The sequence below is a fragment of the Dasypus novemcinctus genome, chromosome 8 (genome assembly GCF_030445035.2).
Source record: "Dasypus novemcinctus isolate mDasNov1 chromosome 8, mDasNov1.1.hap2, whole genome shotgun sequence".
Lineage (NCBI taxonomy): Eukaryota > Metazoa > Chordata > Mammalia > Cingulata > Dasypodidae > Dasypus > Dasypus novemcinctus.
This window is the reverse complement of record NC_080680.1, coordinates 24,667,651-24,686,006: the sequence shown is the minus strand read 5'-3', so window position 1 is coordinate 24,686,006 and position 18,356 is coordinate 24,667,651. Positions and strand designations below refer to the sequence as shown.

At 38.6% G+C, this 18,356-nt stretch overlaps 2 protein-coding genes across 17 annotated transcripts in view; one reads left to right on the top strand and one right to left on the bottom strand.

The window, feature by feature from the left end:
- Positions 1-1,001: 1,001 nt before the first annotated feature.
- Positions 1,002-13,082, bottom strand: HNRNPK (heterogeneous nuclear ribonucleoprotein K). Of its 16 annotated transcripts, none has more exons than XM_004449454.5 (17): positions 12,894-13,066; positions 10,786-10,866; positions 10,600-10,684; positions 10,164-10,261; positions 9,519-9,575; positions 8,038-8,081; positions 7,090-7,162; positions 6,505-6,576; positions 5,899-6,012; positions 5,401-5,529; positions 4,589-4,896; positions 4,436-4,490; positions 4,036-4,119; positions 3,710-3,725; positions 3,550-3,632; positions 2,977-3,146; positions 1,002-2,266 (listed from the first exon to the last, which is right to left on the bottom strand). In XM_004449454.5, the coding sequence occupies exons 3-17, from the start codon at positions 10,655-10,657 to the stop codon at positions 2,233-2,235; spliced, it is 1,395 nt and encodes a 464-aa protein (XP_004449511.1). In that variant the 5' UTR covers positions 10,658-10,684; positions 10,786-10,866; positions 12,894-13,066; the 3' UTR covers positions 1,002-2,232. The 16 variants fall into 16 exon arrangements, 8 of the variants coding, with proteins under 8 accessions (XP_004449511.1, XP_071072760.1, XP_004449512.1 ...); XM_071216659.1 differs by having other exon boundaries at positions 1,002-2,206; XM_004449455.5 differs by lacking the exon at positions 12,894-13,066 and adding an exon at positions 12,548-12,653.
- Positions 13,079-18,356, top strand: part of RMI1 (RecQ mediated genome instability 1) — a 31,726-nt gene continuing 26,448 nt past the window's right edge. The window contains exon 1 of the mRNA XM_004449453.4: positions 13,079-13,279. The gene's annotated coding sequence lies outside the window, so the exon portion shown is untranslated. The remainder of the gene's footprint in view (positions 13,280-18,356) is intronic.

Here is an 18,356-nt window from a genome sequence, read left to right as displayed (position 1 = left end):
ATGTGACCAAACACTTAGGAACTATTGGTTTTAATAAATAAAATTCAAAAACTTTATAGTCTCAGTGGAAAAAAGTTAAAGGCAAATCATTAAGCATGAATTAGGGAAGTTTAAAATTTCTCAAAACTGAAAATACCCCCAACATATTTCCAAAACATCTGCCAACACTTATGCAAAACCCAAGGAAATTGCTAGAAACCATTTCTTAAAACTTTGATAAATCAGCAGATTCCAGCTGTTTCTTTCAAAATTGGGTCTTACGAGCTTACAAATGTTGTCCTTGAGAATTTTAAACTTGACCATTCCCAGCCCCTGGTTCACACCATTTGTTAACCATCAGCCAATAGAAGCAATGCAAAAGAAAATCTCTCCTAAAGTTGCTTATCAGTAGGCTCGTTAAGTGCAAGATGTGAATTTTTAAAAGGCAAAAATGAAAACGTTTCTAATTTTACCTAACATATTCATGTATTATTTGAGTGACTGATAAAAAGCTTTGTAAGCAAGCCAGTTTCTTCCCCCTGGGATGCTTTTTTTCAGTTGGAATAACAATTTCACTAAAAGGTCACTATTGGCAATTCTCTAGGGAGGGGCTCATTTGAGCCCAAATAGACCTTGCCACACTAGGCTGCCCCAGTTCACCCATATTTAAAAATACCTGAAGGGGTAGCTAAATAGTACCCACACAGCAGTTCAGCCCAATTCCACCTCTGGGGAAACATCACCACAGGTAATGCTCATTAGTTTTAAATCATATTTTAACACCATTTTTTATTTCACATACTGCAGCAATCAAGTGAACACTGTATTCCCTTTCCCAAAAAGGGAGTCTCACTCCAACTGCCTTGAAAACCTTTAAGAACCCAACTACCAGAATTTCACTTATGAGTCTAAAACACTCCACACACCAATAAATATGTAATTTAAGATTACTCTATTTCCTTACAAGAGGGAACTTTACAGTTGTCAATCAACCCTCATTCAAACTGGGCACACATCAAATCTAGGATCATGGGTGTTTTATTTATTTGGAAGTGAACTTTTAACTATCAATACAAATGTCAAAAAACTACACAAAACATCCACAGGAACTTTTTTTCATCTTTGTTTTCAATTGTTCACAAACATTGCCTACATAATCCAACATACAACAGAGAAAATGGTACATCTTTTTCTTTCATTTGCATACAATGGAAAAACAAGAATATATATATATTTTACAAAGTTTGACTAATAAGACACTAGCAGGTTGACAGCTGAAGTCTAGGTGAGAAATAATCTAAAAATAATCAGAATTTATTCAGTCACTTCCATAACCAAGTATTATTCTGATTGATCAGAGTTGCTGCCCATCAGGCTTCTTGGTATATGCTTATGCCATTACTCAATTTGTAGCACTGTTCCCCACCTTGGTTCTTCACAATAACATAGAAAACTATTGCAAAGTAGGGGGCAACCATTTACAAAAACAAATAAAAACCCCCAAATTATTGTAAGCATGAATATTTATGATGGAATATATCTTCCCAAACAGTGGACATTTGAACCATCAAATCAACAGAACTGAATTTGCCAATATATTTTTTGCCTATGTCCAAGAAGAGATGCACTTATATCCAACAGAGGAGCTGAAAATCAAACTTAGTGTTTAGTTTAGGGGTGGGGTGGAAGAATTTAGCCATTTGAAAAATGACTATTTTAAAAAGAAAAATGACCACCAAAAATAGGTTCACTAAATTTATTTTAAAAATCATAAAACGTTTCTTACAAAAGAGCATTACATTCTGCACACTGCTCTGAATAGATGCCAGGGACATGTGGACTATTTTGTTACTCTTCCTTTCTGTCCCACCCCCCATATAGCCCAAATATTACAGTGACCACAAAGCAAGGTGTTCACAATAATTACATGGGGGGAATTCTTTACCACCAACAATGAACAAAAAATAAAATTCACTCACTCTGCTGCTGTTTCAAAATTTCAATGTTAGTTTTTTGCACACCCTTCCCCACCCCCCACCCTGTTTGAAAGGAACTAAAACATTACATCTGGTGAACAGCAAAGATTTCACTACACCTCAAATGCAGAACACCTATGAAGCAGAGGAATGTTGGCTTTTTAAACAGAAGCAGATAAAAAAAAAAAAGATGCAGGACTCCTTCAGTTCTTCACTAGTCTTAGAAAAACTTTCCAGAATACTGCTTCACACTATAAAAAAGAAAAAATATCTTGCATTAGAATCCTTCAACATCTGCATACTGCTTCACACTATAAAAGAAAAGAAAAAAAAAAGGACGAATTAGAATTTTTGTTCATAACATCTTAATCACATTAAGACAATTTCAATGCCAAATTAAAATGATAAACATGTCCATTAAAAATTTAGAAGAATTAAAACATTAGTAATTACAAATGTTAGATTCAAGAAATGATTAATAGTAAATCAGACATTAGTTGAGCAGAATTAAGAAAACGGAATTGAAAGTTGTTAATATTTGGTAGAAAAGACAAAGAAATGCCAGTAAGGTGTGAAATGCTGCGTTTAACAGCACCAATCATTTGTCCTGTAGAGGCATGGCCTGTGCCATATGGCAGACTGTGATTTGTTGTCAATTTAGTTATCTAAAAACAACAAAATCACTAGTCTTCCACACAGAACTAGACCAACATCCACTGAATCTTCAATATTTTCTACAGGCTCTGTATAATTTTATAACAAGTGATTTTGGCAGCAGTTTTCACCAGAGAAATGAGAAGTTTGCTTGGTTAAGGCTTCTTCCAGCAAGATTAGTATTGAATGTCTTCATTTTTAGTAAGAAAGCAGAAGAAAATTAAGGCAAAGCTATTAGGAAGTTTAGAAGTTAGGTCCCCAAAAGGTTGAGACACCATGGCTTCTAAAAAGAAAAATCATTTGAGAAGAAAAGTTTTTAAAAAGTTTTAGTATGTTTATGGTAACGTAAAGCTCAACTTAAACTGACCTGTTCTGCAGCAAATACTGTGCATTCTGTATCTGGTCCTGTGTTCCTGTAATGGTAATGATCCGATCTTCAGATCCTTCTAAAGGCTCATCAATTTTGATTGAAGCTCCTGACTCATGACGGATTTGTTTAATCCGCTGACCACCTTTCCCAATAATAGATCCAGCCAACTGAAAAGATTTTTAAAAAGTGTTTGACACATAATTTCAAAAAGTCGTATCTGTATTTTCAATGACCACTGGGAATACTAATTTTATTCAGACTTTAATTTATCTAATGTGTATTAGTTAAGTTTTAGGTATTTATACTAGCCACAATTAAAATTTCTGGTTAAAAGTACATTAAGGCATCAAAACACTTTATTGGCTTTTCTTAATAACACTGATAACCACTTTTACTCAAATTGCAGAATGACCTCACTGAAGGCTCTTAAAACAATCTCAATCCTAAAAGGGATTATTTTTGTTCAAACTTATTTAAGATGGTAGGGAACTTAAAAAAAAACTTAACAGAAAAGGAAAACAATCAGAAAAATGATTCATCAGTGTTCCTGGCAATATCAAAGATACTTACATCTTTGGGAATAGTTACTTGTGTAGTAATAATAGGTCCACCAAGATCACCATATGAGCCACGACCCCCTGCATAGGAATAATCTGATTTAAATAATGAGCATTAAGTTCATTTTAGAAATCATGAAATAATATTTGAGTTCACAAAGGAGAAAACTTACCATATCCAGAGCCACCCTAAAATCAGAAAGAAAAAACAAAACAGAACATTACTTTAACCTCAAAATTATCCTACCAAGCAAGCATTTTAACTCACGAAAAACCCTGGTTAGGGAAAACAAAGTTCTCCGAATTCCTCCCAAATTTACAGTAAGCAAACTTCAGAAGACAATCCTCAGGGGAAGAATAAAAGGGATTCAGGTACAGTGCATTCAAAGAAAACAAAATATTACATGGCAGGGAAAGGGAGAGACAAAACTTAATTGATGAACAGGTAAGCATCTTAAAAATTTTACTGATATGCAGGCAAAAACCCATGATACTCAACCTGTGGTTCATAAGCCATCTGCCATTCTGATGGGCTCCATGTGTCTATTGCAGAGTCCCAAGTTTCATCAGCACTGAATCCAACCTGTGTCAGAAACAGAATAATTAACAAACACCTGCATTACATTTCACTGCTGGAACTACCATTTTTATATGCTAAATTTTTCTCTCACCCCACTAAAATGTATATATTGGGCAGCAACCACTTATTTTTGGGGAATAAGGATAGCTCAATAGTCTTAATGTTCAAGAAAAAGCTACAATAAAGAAGTACCTATGGTGCCCTAAAACTCTACTTGTAATAAAAGCTTTTTCATGAACCACAATCAACAAAATTTTAATTGTATAACTGTAAGACCCCTTACAACCCTCACACGTACATTAATAATCAAAGTTCTTACCATGCCATCATAACGGTCTCCAGGTCTACCTCTTCTGTCATAAGCCATTAGATCTCTGCAAGTAAAATATGTTATATTATTACATGTCAGCACTTCAAGTCAGATTAATTCTAAACTTTGCTAATCCTAATGTGCTGATGGAAAAATATTTACCCTCCTCTAGGCGGTGGTGGTGGTGGAAGAGGAAGATTCCGAGCTCTGCTGCCACCCCGGCCACCTCGTCCAGGAGGCGGTGGAGGAGGTCCTCGACGAGGGCTCATATCATCATAGTCTCTTCTAGATGGAGGCATTGGACGCCCACCCCGACCAGGAGGCATTCTGTCAAAACCACCTCTTCCCCGCATGGGAAATCCCACGGGACGTCCACGGCGGTCATCAAACATCATTGTAAAACCACCATAATCATAAGTTTCATCATAAAAATTGGGATCATAAGGCTGTGCACGTCCTTTGATGGGAGACTAAAATAAAGACATAGCAACTTTATAAACTGAAAAAAAGGAACACTGATTCATACCAATCCTTCATTCAGTACAGCATTTTAAACCCTTTATTTTTCCTGGGAGGTATGAAACAGGGACAGGAATATAGGAGAAGATAATAAAAACTAGCTAACAAAGCCTTTATGAACTGACCATCTCAAGGGTCGAGGGGATCAATATCTCGGGTGTGCCAATAACTCATACACACTAAGGAACATCAACGAGAAACTGTGCAATGCAGTTTACTAAGGTGGAGGCTGCACTACAGAGGAACGGACCAATGAAGGTGATATAAATATCACCAATGATCAAATGACCAACCTCCACCCTTTTCATCAAATGCTGGATAAAGCAGGCTACTAGAAAACAGACTTAATTTTTCAAGTAAACTGCTATGAAAAAGCCAACTAATATTTATCTAAACATTCTGAAAATGACAAATTATTTCCATGAAATTAAAATTAAAATGTGTTCTAAAGATACCTCAGATATAAGATCAAGGATGATCTTTATGCACTCTACAACCCTATCAGGTTTTCCTCCAATAAGAACGACTCTGTCGGTGGAATGAGGACAGCATTCCTGGAAAAGCTTGATTGTTGTCTGTGTGTTCTGTAATAAATTCAGGAAAAGAGAAAGATTAGAGAGAATTAGATGCACTAAAAAATGTATTCCCTAGGTTCAGATAAACTACATTAAAAGAGAGAACTTCCCCTCCACCCAAATATAAAAACTGTTAATTCTAGGGACAGAGCCTGGCTCTACAATGGTAAAAAAGTTGAGAAAATAACTCATCTTAGCACTTGCAGGCCTTTTTGTTATTTTAATAGTAATTTAGATGAAGACAAAAGTAATGTGGGAATCTTAAGAAAGGAAAATCAAGTGGAGGGGATGTGTGAGACACCCACTGTCAACTCTATGTAAAAAATTATTTTCCAGTAAGGAATAAGGCAGGAGGAGAAAACAAAAAGGTGCCTTTACCTCTCGAAGTTCTTTGATTTTAGCACCTTTGACCCCAATAATTCCTCCTGCCAGACTCTGATGAATCAACAGTCTCAACTCGCAGTCAAAGTCGCTTCCTTTATAGTGTTGATACTGTGGAGGGATTTATAAAATTTTAGTCCAAACCCAAGAATTTCCCAACATGCACTTATCTGCTATAAGCATAACAATTTACTGTTGCAGTGAGCAACCTGAATTTATATTTCAATAACTTTACCAGTTATGTGCTTATTATCCTCAATAGCCAGGCCCAAAAAGGACATTCTGCACCACCTTAAAAAACTATTTTATTTTCAGGTCCTGCAACACCATACCCACACTGCAGCCATTTAGCATGTCGCTGTTACCACAAAATTATTAACATTCAAATAACACCATAATAAAAATGACTGCAAAGCACTTTGCAAATGTAGTTAATTCCCACTGCAGCATGGAGCAGGGTCAACAGTGAGTTGTAAGACCATTCATTTATCATGTATTTAAGGTTTTTCTATAGAGATGGGAAAGTATACTATGTTAAAAATAAAATTGATCCTATGGGCCAGGCTCCATACTTCAGTGGGGTTCAATGGCACTATGACATACATTTAAGCATTCCACAGCATCAGATTCGAGCGGGAGCTGGCTGGTTGCAGTGGGTGATGGCAACTGCAGGCCCTGAAAGTAGAAAAATAAGAGTAATAGGTTAAGTGTCTAGTGTGATCAGGCTATTGTTGCATATATTGGTAAAGCCACTATAACAAATTTTAAAATCTATATTACAAAAATGAGAAGCTGCTTATCTATCAAGAATCAACATAAAATGAATGCCCTGCTCTATATACCTAGTAAATTACAAAGAATTCTCCAAGTTAAAACAATTCTTTGCAATATATGCCCACAGTTTATTATAATTAAAATATTCTTTCTCTAAAACTAAAACCTATAAAATATATGTGAAACCCATCAAAGTGTATGACCACAGGCAGTTCATTTTTACTCCACGAATGGCCAATCTATATTTTGGAACAAATATGAGTACAGCAACGCTCATACAGTATATTATGTAGCAGGCTGTTAAGATACTGCTATCAACTCTTCCTCCCCCCCCCTTCATAACTCAATAAAACATACTTCAAATATTCCCCCTTACATTGCCAAAAATATAAACAAACAAAAAAATGAGCCTACCTCTTCCAAGGTAGGGATGATTTTCTTCAGAATTTCTCCAATTGTTTCAATATCAGCACTGATACTCAATATGCTGTCAAACACCACAAATACCAGATAGTACAAAAAAGGTGGAAAAGAAAAATGAGTTTTGTGTTTGTCACCAATAGTCACACAAACTTTTACAGAGAAGTAACATACAATTATTTAATAGTCCCCATTTAAAAGTATCCTATTTATAGGTTTTCACATGCATTTTCTTTTATGCCCAATACATACACGATAATATTAGGAGACTTGCAGAGAGACAGAGAATGGGCTTTTGGAAGGGCTCAGATTAAGTGGGCAATAAATTGACCAGAACTGAAGCAGTGTTGAATATTTATGATCCCCGCCACCACTCTGAGTTAATTATGGATACCCTCGCTAGTACATTGGTAAAATGGGCACACCTTCTCTTAGGCAAAGTGGGGGAATATGCAAGTGGTAAACATTGTATCTGAAGTAAAGGTTATGGATACCAGTTAGAAATTAGATCACTAATGGGCTCTGCAAGAAAACAAATACAAATGCAAGACAAAACAAAGACAATACAAATGAGAAGTGAAGGAAAGTGAACCAGAGTTAGCGTTTCATCAGAAAAAATTATGAACAGGCAATGTTGGGAAGCAAGGTGGGCCACAAAGACAGAGCGAGAGACTATTTTGATAACAATTTGATTTACAATGCAGCAAATATGCAACACTTGAAGCTGTGCTCCTTCCATCGAAATAAAATTAGTGGATCGTTTGGGTGGGCAACTCACGGTAAAAGTTCAGTGACAAAAAGACTTAATGGGGAAAATAAGACAGAAACTTGAAAAACAATACACCGTCTAAAGGGGTACTATTTAATTATATAAAAGGCAGGTAATAAAATACATTTCTCTCTTTCTAATCAGGCAGTGAGGCATAAACTGTTGGGACATACCGCTCGGGGCCACTGCTGTCTGGGACTGAAACACTGGCATTGTACTGCATTGGTCATTGGCGTTCGTGGATGTTGGCATTGGGCATGGGCATTCAATCAGAAGTTGTCAAGTATGGTACCCGTTTGGCAACGAGCACATTTTTGGGCATAGCCAACCAGGGTTTTCACATGGGCGTTCAGGGGCGGATGGGCCAACGTCATGGTGGGCAACGCAGGGGTAAGTCGATCCAGTACATGGGCAACGGAGATATATGGCCAAAAAAACAAGGAGAGGGAAAAGGGGGAAAAGCAATAAATTTTAATTTAATACAAACTATACTCATACTCTCAATTAATGAAACAAGCTTAAGTTGTTCTGAAGACTAACACAATAATGGACTTCTCTATATCTGACTGTGGCTTAACATTTAAGGACCTTAAAATGATGGTTCTAGCTTTTTTTTTTTTAAACAAACGATGTTTCAGTAGCAGGCTGGCTCATGAAGGTAGACACAAAACCTGTCATGACTCAAAGTTTACTGAAATTCTTGAGGAAATGGGGAAATAACCCAGATAATTATTCAGAACATCTGGATTAAGAGGAAAGAGGTTTATAAAAGACAAACAAAAATTCCCACACCACCAAATACCCTAACTATTAATAGACTAGTTTGGTTTCATAGAGGTTTAGAAGGCATTCCTAGAGCTAACAAGCAGGTTTGTAAAATTGTAAACAAATTTCGAAGTTTACAGTAATCAAGAGGAACAAACAAAGATCTGCGACCAAGAGAGAAACGAAATACTGTCAAATAAGTAAAATAAGTATTCAACACAAAGTTATTTGCCTCAATCTTAGCAAGGAAAAAAAACCACTAAGAATGTGTACTGAGAATAAATTTAGGAATTTTGTGTAGCCAAGGCCTATAAAATACACTCACTTCTGGCGATGCCATTTTGATGGATGTGTCTAATTACAAGAGTCAACCCACTATAAAATAGGATAACTCTTATTTTCCAATTGTAAGATTAAGTCCCTATACTCTATATATTCTTTATCCATATTTAAATCAAGCAACCTCAAAATTAATTTCTATGTGCTCCATGTGCAAGCTGTTCAAGAACAGATGGACATATTTTTAAAAAGGGAAATAAATTCTGGGTTTAATCAGCCACCTGCAATGGTTTTCAGCAATACTGTTAACTGATTCACACACATGGGAAATGGTGCAATTAAGGGTCTTTACATTTTGTCAATATTTCAAATTAAGATGCTATTTTGCTTGAAGTGAATAATTTGGTGGAAGCCTATCAGAAGTGAAGAGGTTCAATATAAACCTCCCACTTACTCAATCTGAGTTTTGTTAAAACAGCACCAACAAACCATGACATCTCCTATGTAACCAATCTGGCTTTCACCTAGACTATGATTTCAAATCTTTAAACTTCTAAAAGCATGTAAACTGAAGCTGCTTGTATAATAGTTTAAACTCTTTAATACTTACGTCCGTACGGAGAGCCTTAATATTCTTGCCTCCTTTTCCAATCACTGCCCCAGCATTCTGGTGAAGATAAAAGAGACAAGAAAATTATTTTGCCTTCACCTATAACTAACTTTTGTCTCCCTATATTCTCAGCTTTGACCAAAAAGCTCTAAATTCTTTTGTTACAGGGCTAAAAATCTTGGTGTTACAGAGCTTTAAAATATTCAGAACACCAAGAATACATGATATATAAATTAAGCACGAACTAATTTTATACTACTCTTCTGTAAAATAGTTGTAACATCAGTATACACCTTGTACCTCCATACTGTGACACTTGGCTACATTCAAGTCAATGTCAACTATGATTTTTAAAAAACAAATCCACATATAATCAAGACTTAATTCTTGCTTTAATAATTACACACCCAACTTCCCCCTAGTTTCATCTGTAGTGGCTCACTATAGCAACATTTTCATCTTATTGTTAGTGAAATAAAACCACTGGGGCTACAAATTTGCTTAGACAGGACTACACAAAAGTATTTGTTTATATTAAGTCCTCGACCTGTAACGTAAAGCTCTTTCCCAAAGGACCAAATCAGAGCTTGTCCTAATTTCTAAAGAACATGAACCACTTGCAAAATTTTCAATAACAAAACATACCTTGCTCTGAAGCAGAATACGTAGCTCAACCATCTCATCAGTGTTCCTAGATCTTTTAAATGCTTGTTCCTCTTCCATGTCTTCTGCAGGTCGTTTACCTAGAAATTAACAGTTCAGACTTCAAAGAAAGCATCAAGATCTTAAAGCAGTTATTTTCTTACTCTTTTAGTAAGATTTACCAATCCTAAGTTACTGTGACAAAATACTTTAATTCCAAAACGCAGGAAGATTTTTAATATTTTAATTTACAGTTGCCTGTGCAGCCAATTACTTCTAATTCAGAATAAAAGCTAAGATGTCATATCTGGCAGGTATCAAACTATGAAGTTGAATCACATACATAAAGGATACTGATGGCATTTTAATCACAATCACAAGATAAAAATGAAATTGGAATGGAAAACATCAAGTTGTTATAATCAAAATGTGTTCTCACCAAATTCACCATTGGTTTCTGTGTTGGGGAAAGTTTCCTCCGGCTGTTCAGTTTCCATTTTCTTGTATTAAATGGACACACCAATCTGTTAAAAAAAATTTAAAAGTTGGTACCCTTGGCTCATAGAGAAGTAAGCTGTGCATTTTGCTAAACATTAAAAGAAATGACTCTGCTTCTAGAACGTACCAGTTATTATATATCCTTGCAGAGCAGAACTGAAGTGTTCTGGGCGGGACCAACAACTGACACCCTAGTGGCTGCCGTAGCCTATAAAAACCAACATAAATCAGATTTAAAAAAATAAAAACAAACACCCCCCCCCATTTCTTACTGTATATCACTCATTTCTGACCACAGTGAAGACCGAATTGAACTGAACAATTTCTAAAATTTGACTTTTAATGAAAGGTCCACGGCTGACTTCAAAAAAAAAAAAAAGAAAAGAAAAAGAAAAACACTTAAGTTTTAGCCACTGGATTGATTCTGAACAAAGGCAACTGGTTGTTTCCTTAGGATATATGCAGTCAGTTAAGAAAGGCTTAAGCCCGAGTCTCAATTTTAACTTTAAAAGTATAAATGTACCAAAAGACACCACCAATGTACTGTATATTATTCAACGGAGAGATAAAACTAAGTTCAACGTTGGACCTTCTAATTGCTTTTGGGTTTCCTTAAAACTGACTGACTACCTGAAACGCTTTTCTTTGAAATCTTTTTTAAAGTTTATGAATATGACAAAACTCAGAATATACTGGAGAGATAAATCTCAAATTCTGATAGACTGGACGCAAACTGCTAATTTCAGTAGGAAGTCGGCAACACTAATACCTTCACTAACGGAAAATTAGGATAAAATAGGCCTGCCTTAACAGATGATTGCTAACATTAAAAAAAAAAAAAAAAAAAAAGCTGGATTCTACGGTTAGACCGCAGGCAAACGGCCTTTTTTAGACGCCCTCTCCGGATTGGCAGAAAGAGGCGACATGTTGCCCGTTTTAGAAAAAGAGGGGCTAGGCAGACAGCACGGAGTTAAGATCAAGGCAGTTTATGCGCCCCAATCTTCCAAAAAGTTTTAAATCAGTAAATTCACTCTTCTAACGACTAACTGAAACGATAGCCTTCTGACCTAACACTTAACAATGAAAATGTGGTGGAAAGACCGGATTAAGAGGTTTAAAGAAAATAGGATCTACGGGTAAGAAGAACGTTGCCGCGGTTCGTTCTCTTAGTCACCCTCCCTCAGACCCGGAAAATCTAAGTCTGTACTCGCCTAGCGGTGCGCCATCATGCCCTCCCGTACCCATCCCAGAGCCCGGGATCGGAAACCGCACACTACCAGGAGTCAAAAAGGCAAAAGGCGATCTGCAGAAGCGCCGCGCCTCTCCTCACCGGGATCCGACGGGAAATGGCGGCCCGCGTAATGGCGCCTACGTGCTACGAGGCGGAGCCGAGCGCGGCCCCCCTCCCCCCCGCACCACGCGGTCCCGAGATCTCACCCCCCGCACCCCCCTCCTCACCGCGGGTGAGACAAAGCAACGGAGGCAGCCGGGACCAGTCGATCACCCCCGCCCCAGGCCCGGAGGGCCAAAGTGCGGCGGAGCCCACACAAAGAAAGCGGCGTAGGCGCCGCGGCGTGAGGCGTTCTCTGCCACCACCGGGTTCCCGCTCGCCGGCCCTTTTTTCTTCCTACACAAGGTTCCTAGTTCCCAATTCTACACCTCACCCTAAAGGTAGACGCCTCGGACTTCCCCGAAGTCACTAGTACCACTACGCGGACTGCGGACCTACGCTCAGGGAAATGGCGGAGGTGGGGGGAGGGGAAGCTAGGCAACGTTCCCTGAGAAGCCGCCAACTACCAAGCACAGCCCCTACAACGGCCTCCTTCAAGTGGAAAAATTGGTCTCCGATACTCGCCCCCAAGCGCCACCTGCCCAGCCCCGCTCCTCACCGCGCGAGGCCGCCGTCCCTTCGCCGCCGCGCCGCCTCAGCCGGTCAAAGCTAGACAGAGAACCAGCGCAAGCCCCCGTCGCCCTCCCCCGCCTCCTCGCCGCCGCGCCCGATTGGCCGCCCCGGCTGCAGCGGTGGTGCGAGGGCAAAGCGATTGGCCCAAGGACGCGTCAATCAAGGCGCCGGGGAAGGGGACAGCCACGCCTTCCGCCGGCACCTCCCTTTGGACTGTGAGGCCGCCAAGGGCCTGAGAAAAACTGGGCTTGAGAAAAGTCAACGCCAACCTTTCAGGGAGGCCAACCCCCTGCCTGAATCCCTAATATCGAAGCCCCAATAACTCCAATTACCTATAGGCCGCGTACAGCGGAAGGCCGGTAAGACTTCGAAGTCAGTGCGGCAAGAAACAGGATAATGGCGTCCGCAGTACTTTCGCCTGTAGCTCCCTCCTCCTTTCTCCCTCCTCCTTTCTCGTTCGCGCATTTACAAGCTGGGAGGAGGGGGTGTACCTCTCGCGAGAACTAAAGGCTACCTCGTTCACGCGCAGCGGGAGGGGGCGGGGAAGGGGCGTTTTCGAGGGGCGATGGAGTGTTCTAGGGTTGGAGGAGGGGTGTAAGCGCGCGGCAAATTGGGCGGGAAGAGGCAAAAAGGATGAGGGCGTGCTTCTTGGAGGTTCCAGCTTTCACAGTCGCGCGGCCCAGGGACCGCTGTTGCACGAGGGAAGGCAGGACGTCAGGTCGGTGCTAGACCCAGACGAACACCCCGGTCCCCACAGTCCATACTCGCGTCCCCTTCCCGCCACGCTTCCTACTCCGCCCTGGGCAGCCCGCTGCGCGTGGGGAAGTGCCGGCCGCCCGGAGCCGCCCCGAGCCGCCCGCCCTCGCCCTCTGGGCGCGGCCCATGCCTCGGCAGCCGGCTGTTTGTAACCGTCCCGGTGCGGCAGCTGGCGGTTCGTACCCCGTTGGTTCGCGCAGGACCCGGGAAAAGGCGGGCGATCCGCCGGGCCCTTGCGGGCACGCCTCGGAGTCCTGGAGCACTTTGGTTGCGGCCCCGAGCTCCGCAGTCAAAACACTGGGGAGAGTCGTCATTCTGACGCGACCTTTTTGTGGGCTCCGTGATCCCAAATATTTCGTAATGTCGTCGTCACAGTGTATTGCGTGAAGATTTTGAGAAAACGAATATCCCTCAGAGAGGAATGCAAATTGCAAACAAACGTTTTAGACGTCCGCAATCCATTCCATCAACTCTTAAAGCGCCTACTGTGTACCAGGAGATACGGCAGTGATCAAAACAGACATAAACCGCGCCCCCCCGGCCCTCGAAGATCTTATCGTTCTAGGTTGTTCAGTTTATACTCGCTTTGTGTTCGCTTATTTATCTCTAAGGCCCCTGTGCCAAGCTTTGATGATTTCTTTTGTTGAGACACAAAAGGTCACTCTGAATCGGTGACAAACCTGGGAAATTGCCAGCTCTGCTTAAAATACCTTTTCCCACATCCTGACTCTCCAACCTTCCAGCCTCCACCAACAATCCCATACTCAGGTTGGGGCATAAAGAGAATGTCATAATTTAAACGTAAAGTTAAATCCACCAGGAGTAGATTATACTTTTTTTTTAAAAAAAGTAATGATGAGTTTGTGCTGATTCATTCCTGCTGTAACTTGATTTCCCTCTTGTGTAATTTGCAACATACATATAACAACATCCTTTATAATGGCTATGGTTATAACCATCACTTTTTACTTATTTGATTAAGAAAAAAACTCTTGTTAGTAGGAATTGAGGACTTCATGAACTGGAAGATACGTTAATAAATACTGTTAGAGCATAGTGGCTACAGTTTTGGAAGCTGTAAAAGGTAATATTTTTTAATTTTTAAGGGCCTCCACCATGCAGAGTATGTAGTCATTTTTGGAAAGTAGAATAACCCACCTTTTGGTTCTAAGATATAGTTCAGGTTTTTACTAAATATTCAACCAAAAATTTGATGAGTGTATGTAGGGGCTGGCGATACTTGGATTATAGAGATTTAGTCTGCCAGTCAGGACTTGCAACATGTAATTGAATCTGTCATTTAAAACCTAGGACATTTCACTACAAATATGTACAGGTAGGGTTACTGTCATAATATTGCTTTCTTTCTAGTTAGTGTTTCTGTTGCAGCCATCATCTGCCGTTGATAAGCAGTGATGCAGAGTGAGCCGCTCTCCAAAGCAGTTCTATAGTGAGAGAAACCTCTTTTTCCCAGTTTCACTGTCTCCTGACTAACCCTTACTGATGCCATCCTGGTGAAAGCTTTTCACCTCTCAGGTGAATAGGGTGTGTTTTCCCTACTTGTTTTCTTCCTTATCTCTTTTCATTTCTTTTTAGGTTTACTCTACATCATAGGAAAGTCTGTCCTTCCCCATCCTTTCATCTTTTTAAGATTAGAGTATTTAACCAAATAGTATTATACCTCTCCTCATTCGAGAACTTGCGGACTTGACTGATAAATTCAGTAACTCCTGCCTGCTGTAATTAATTGCATGATTCAGTTGGCCTCTCACTGAATTTAGAGCTAGTATTATTTAGCTGTGGAATTTGTTTTAGGTAGACTGATTTGAGATTGTACGCTACCCATCTGGATTATTTAAAATATTACCCAGGCTTATTGTTTACCGAGCTCCCTGCTGTGTGCCAGACGCTATTTATTGCAGTCATGCGATTTAAGTTGTGATTATCTTTTTTTATTGGATGAGGAAATTAAGAGAAGTTAAGGAACATTTCCAAGGTCCCATAACCGAGTTGGGATTTAAACTCCTAAACCTAGGCTTTTCTGTCTTTGCCTTACATTAATTTATGGAGAATCCACAAACAGCTCCACTGACTCCTGCTTTCAATTCAGTCATATATACAATTTCCACCCTAATTTTCTAGGATATTCTTGAAGTCATTCTCAGCAAATTGTAACATAGACTCAGCTTTATTTTTTAGTTGAAGACAGTGGTTATGATTTGTTAGTCCTTTTAAGTCTCAGCTAGAATGCCATATAGAATGTATAAAAGGATGCTACTTCTGTCCTCTTTTCTATTTCAAGAAATTAAAATTGGAATATTTGAGGCTACATGACTAAAAAATAAAAAATCAAGTATTCCTAAACCTCAGTGGTGAATGACAGAATTTTTTCTTCTGCTGCTCAGTTACTGCCGTAAAAATCTAGAGTGTCAGTTAGTATGGACAGACAAGCTTCGAATGCACAAAATGTGGATCAAGTTTTAAAAACCATTTTTCTCCCAATAAAAAATAAATGGATTAAGCTGTGTGTAATTTTATATCTGGCCCTTTCTCTAACAAAATAGGAACATAGTTCCAGGTTATTAAAGAATCCTTTAAAAATATTTCTTTTTAGACTTTATAACCTGACTTTTTTTTTTTATTTTTGTGGTACCAGGTCTGGGGATTGAACCCCAGACCTCGTATGTGGGAAGCTGGCACTCAACCACTGAGCCACACTGGCTCCCCTGAGTTGTTTTTTTTTGTTAGTTTGTTTTGTTCTTAGTAGGCATTGTGCACTCAACTGTTTGAGCCACAGCCACTCCCCAAACAACTTTTTAAAAATTATGTTTTTGAAACAATTAGAAATTTGAGCACTGCCTGGATGTTTGATATTATGAATGTAATACAATATATTTAATTATTTTTCTCTTTTTGAGCATTTAGATTTTGTTTTCTCCCACAATAAGAAAACTGTGATAAATATTCGGCACATAAATCTTTGTCCTCATTTATGATTGTTTTGTTAAGATTAATTCTAGAAGGAAGAAGTGGATCATATGATATAAACATTTCTTAATGTACAATTTAAATACAGTTTCTTCCATATTTATTTCTTTTATCACTTGGACAGTGGAACTCTTGAGGACCAGAGTTGTCCTTGGTATATTAGCAGATGAGAACTCGTGGTGCCCTTGCTTATCTCCCTCTTAGCTGGTTCTTCCTGCAGTGACTATGGTTACCCATAGAAAAGGAAGGTCAGAAATGTTAAGAATTCTCAAAAGGACTAGATGCAGGGCATAAAATTTCCTGAATTATTAAAGGTCTTGACTATTGAAACCCAGTCTAAACATTTATAATATAGATCTCATATGATAATACTTTTTCCATTTAATTAAAACGTTTTATAAATTTTCTAACCTGTAGAGGGATATCCTATTATACACCACGGCATATTTTTATTATAATTATTACAAGACAAAATTATGGGGACTATAGTCATTTTCCAGATCAGTCATACCATCCCTTGACTTTGCTGCTAAATGAAGCATTCTGTGTAACAAGTGTGCTTTTAGTAGTCAGTTTTTCCCCAGTTCTTAACTTTTTGGTAAAATATTTTAGAAGAGCTTTACCGTGTGCACAGTGTTAAATGTTTCTTACCCATTTGCTTTAAAAATGTCTTGATTATATTCTTGGGGTTTAATCATTAGAATTTTTTTCCTCGACTAGTTATAATAACATTACTATAAAATTGTATTATGTCAGCTGTGTAAGTAGAGATTGAGATCCTGGAGGGGAGTACTTGGAGACAATTATTATTTTGAACTGCCACACATTAATGGAGCAATTTAGTTGTGGTTCACAGAGCAGTGTTTTTTATAATTTGTCTAAACTGTAAGCTGAAGGGAGTTTTGTCATTTGCCATGTTCAGAAGCACAAACAAGGAATTCCATGTTTGAAATTAATAATACAAACAAAAAACCCTGAAACCTATGCATTCAATAACATGTCATAATATTTGAACATTTTTTTTTCGTTATTTATTTGGTATTTTAATATAGTGATAGCAAAAGAAAAAGTAGTACTTAACTATGACATTGTTTTGAAACTATCACAAAGATAAAGACAGTAGGTAATTTTTTTTTTTTAGGTAGGTAATGTTTTAAAGTTTTTCTTTCAATTGACTTTGTAAAAGAAATAATTTAGAATGACCATTTATATGTGGATTTTTGTGCAAATGAGAGACTGGATATTCTTTCTCTTTGCACTTGAGCAAACAGGGTATATTAGTCAGCCAAAGGGGTGCTGATGCAAAATACCAGAAATTGGTTAGTTTTTATAAAGGGTATTTATTTGGATAGGAGCTTACAGATACCAGGCCATAAAGCATAGGTTCCTTCCCTCACCAAAGTATTTTCACATGTTGGAGCAAGACAGCTGCCAATGTCTGCAAGGGTTAAGGCTTCTTGGGTTCCTTCCTCAATGGTCGTCTCTCTGGGTTCAGGTTCCTCTCTTCCTGGGGTTCCAGCTTAAGGCTTCAGCATCAAACTCCAACATCAGAACTCCAACATCAAAAACCCTTAACTCTGTCCTTTGCCATGCCTTTTATCTGTGAGTCCCCACCCTTTGGTAACACAAGAGGTTTACATAATTACTTAACCAAGTAAACCTATGAATCCAATGTAATCTAATATACCCAGAGGAAAAGATCAGTGTACACACATAATCCAGTATTTCTTTTTGAAATTCATCAATAATATCAAACTGCTACACAGGGATAGGAAGGAAGATGAGCAGAATTTGCGTTCTAGTTCTGGGTCTGCTATTAGTAAGAAATTTTAGGTGAAAGCTTAATCTTTATGCTTCTATTTCGTCATTTATCAAATAGATGATAATACATACCCTTTATATCACAAAATATTTCAGGATTTGGATAATATTGTACATGTGAAAGTATTTTTGAAAAATGTTAAAATCTTTAGTAAGATTTGAATTTTTATTTTCAGTAATAACCCCTTATTTTCATTTCTCTGTTTATATATCTGTTTCTGCTAGGATAT

Bases quoted from the DNA above. Each gene is read 5' to 3' on its own strand.
- HNRNPK (XM_004449454.5), bottom strand. From the start codon at position 10,657: ATGGAAACTGAACAGCCGGAGGAAACTTTCCCCAACACAGAAACCAAT. The intron at 9,576-10,163 runs GTATGTTTTGTT...TATCTTCACCAG, and splicing joins GTATTCTGCTTCAGAGCAAG to AATGCTGGGGCAGTGATTGG. The intron at 8,082-9,518 runs GTAAGTATTAAA...TGACCAATGCAG, and splicing joins TTAAGGCTCTCCGTACGGAC to TACAATGCCAGTGTTTCAGT.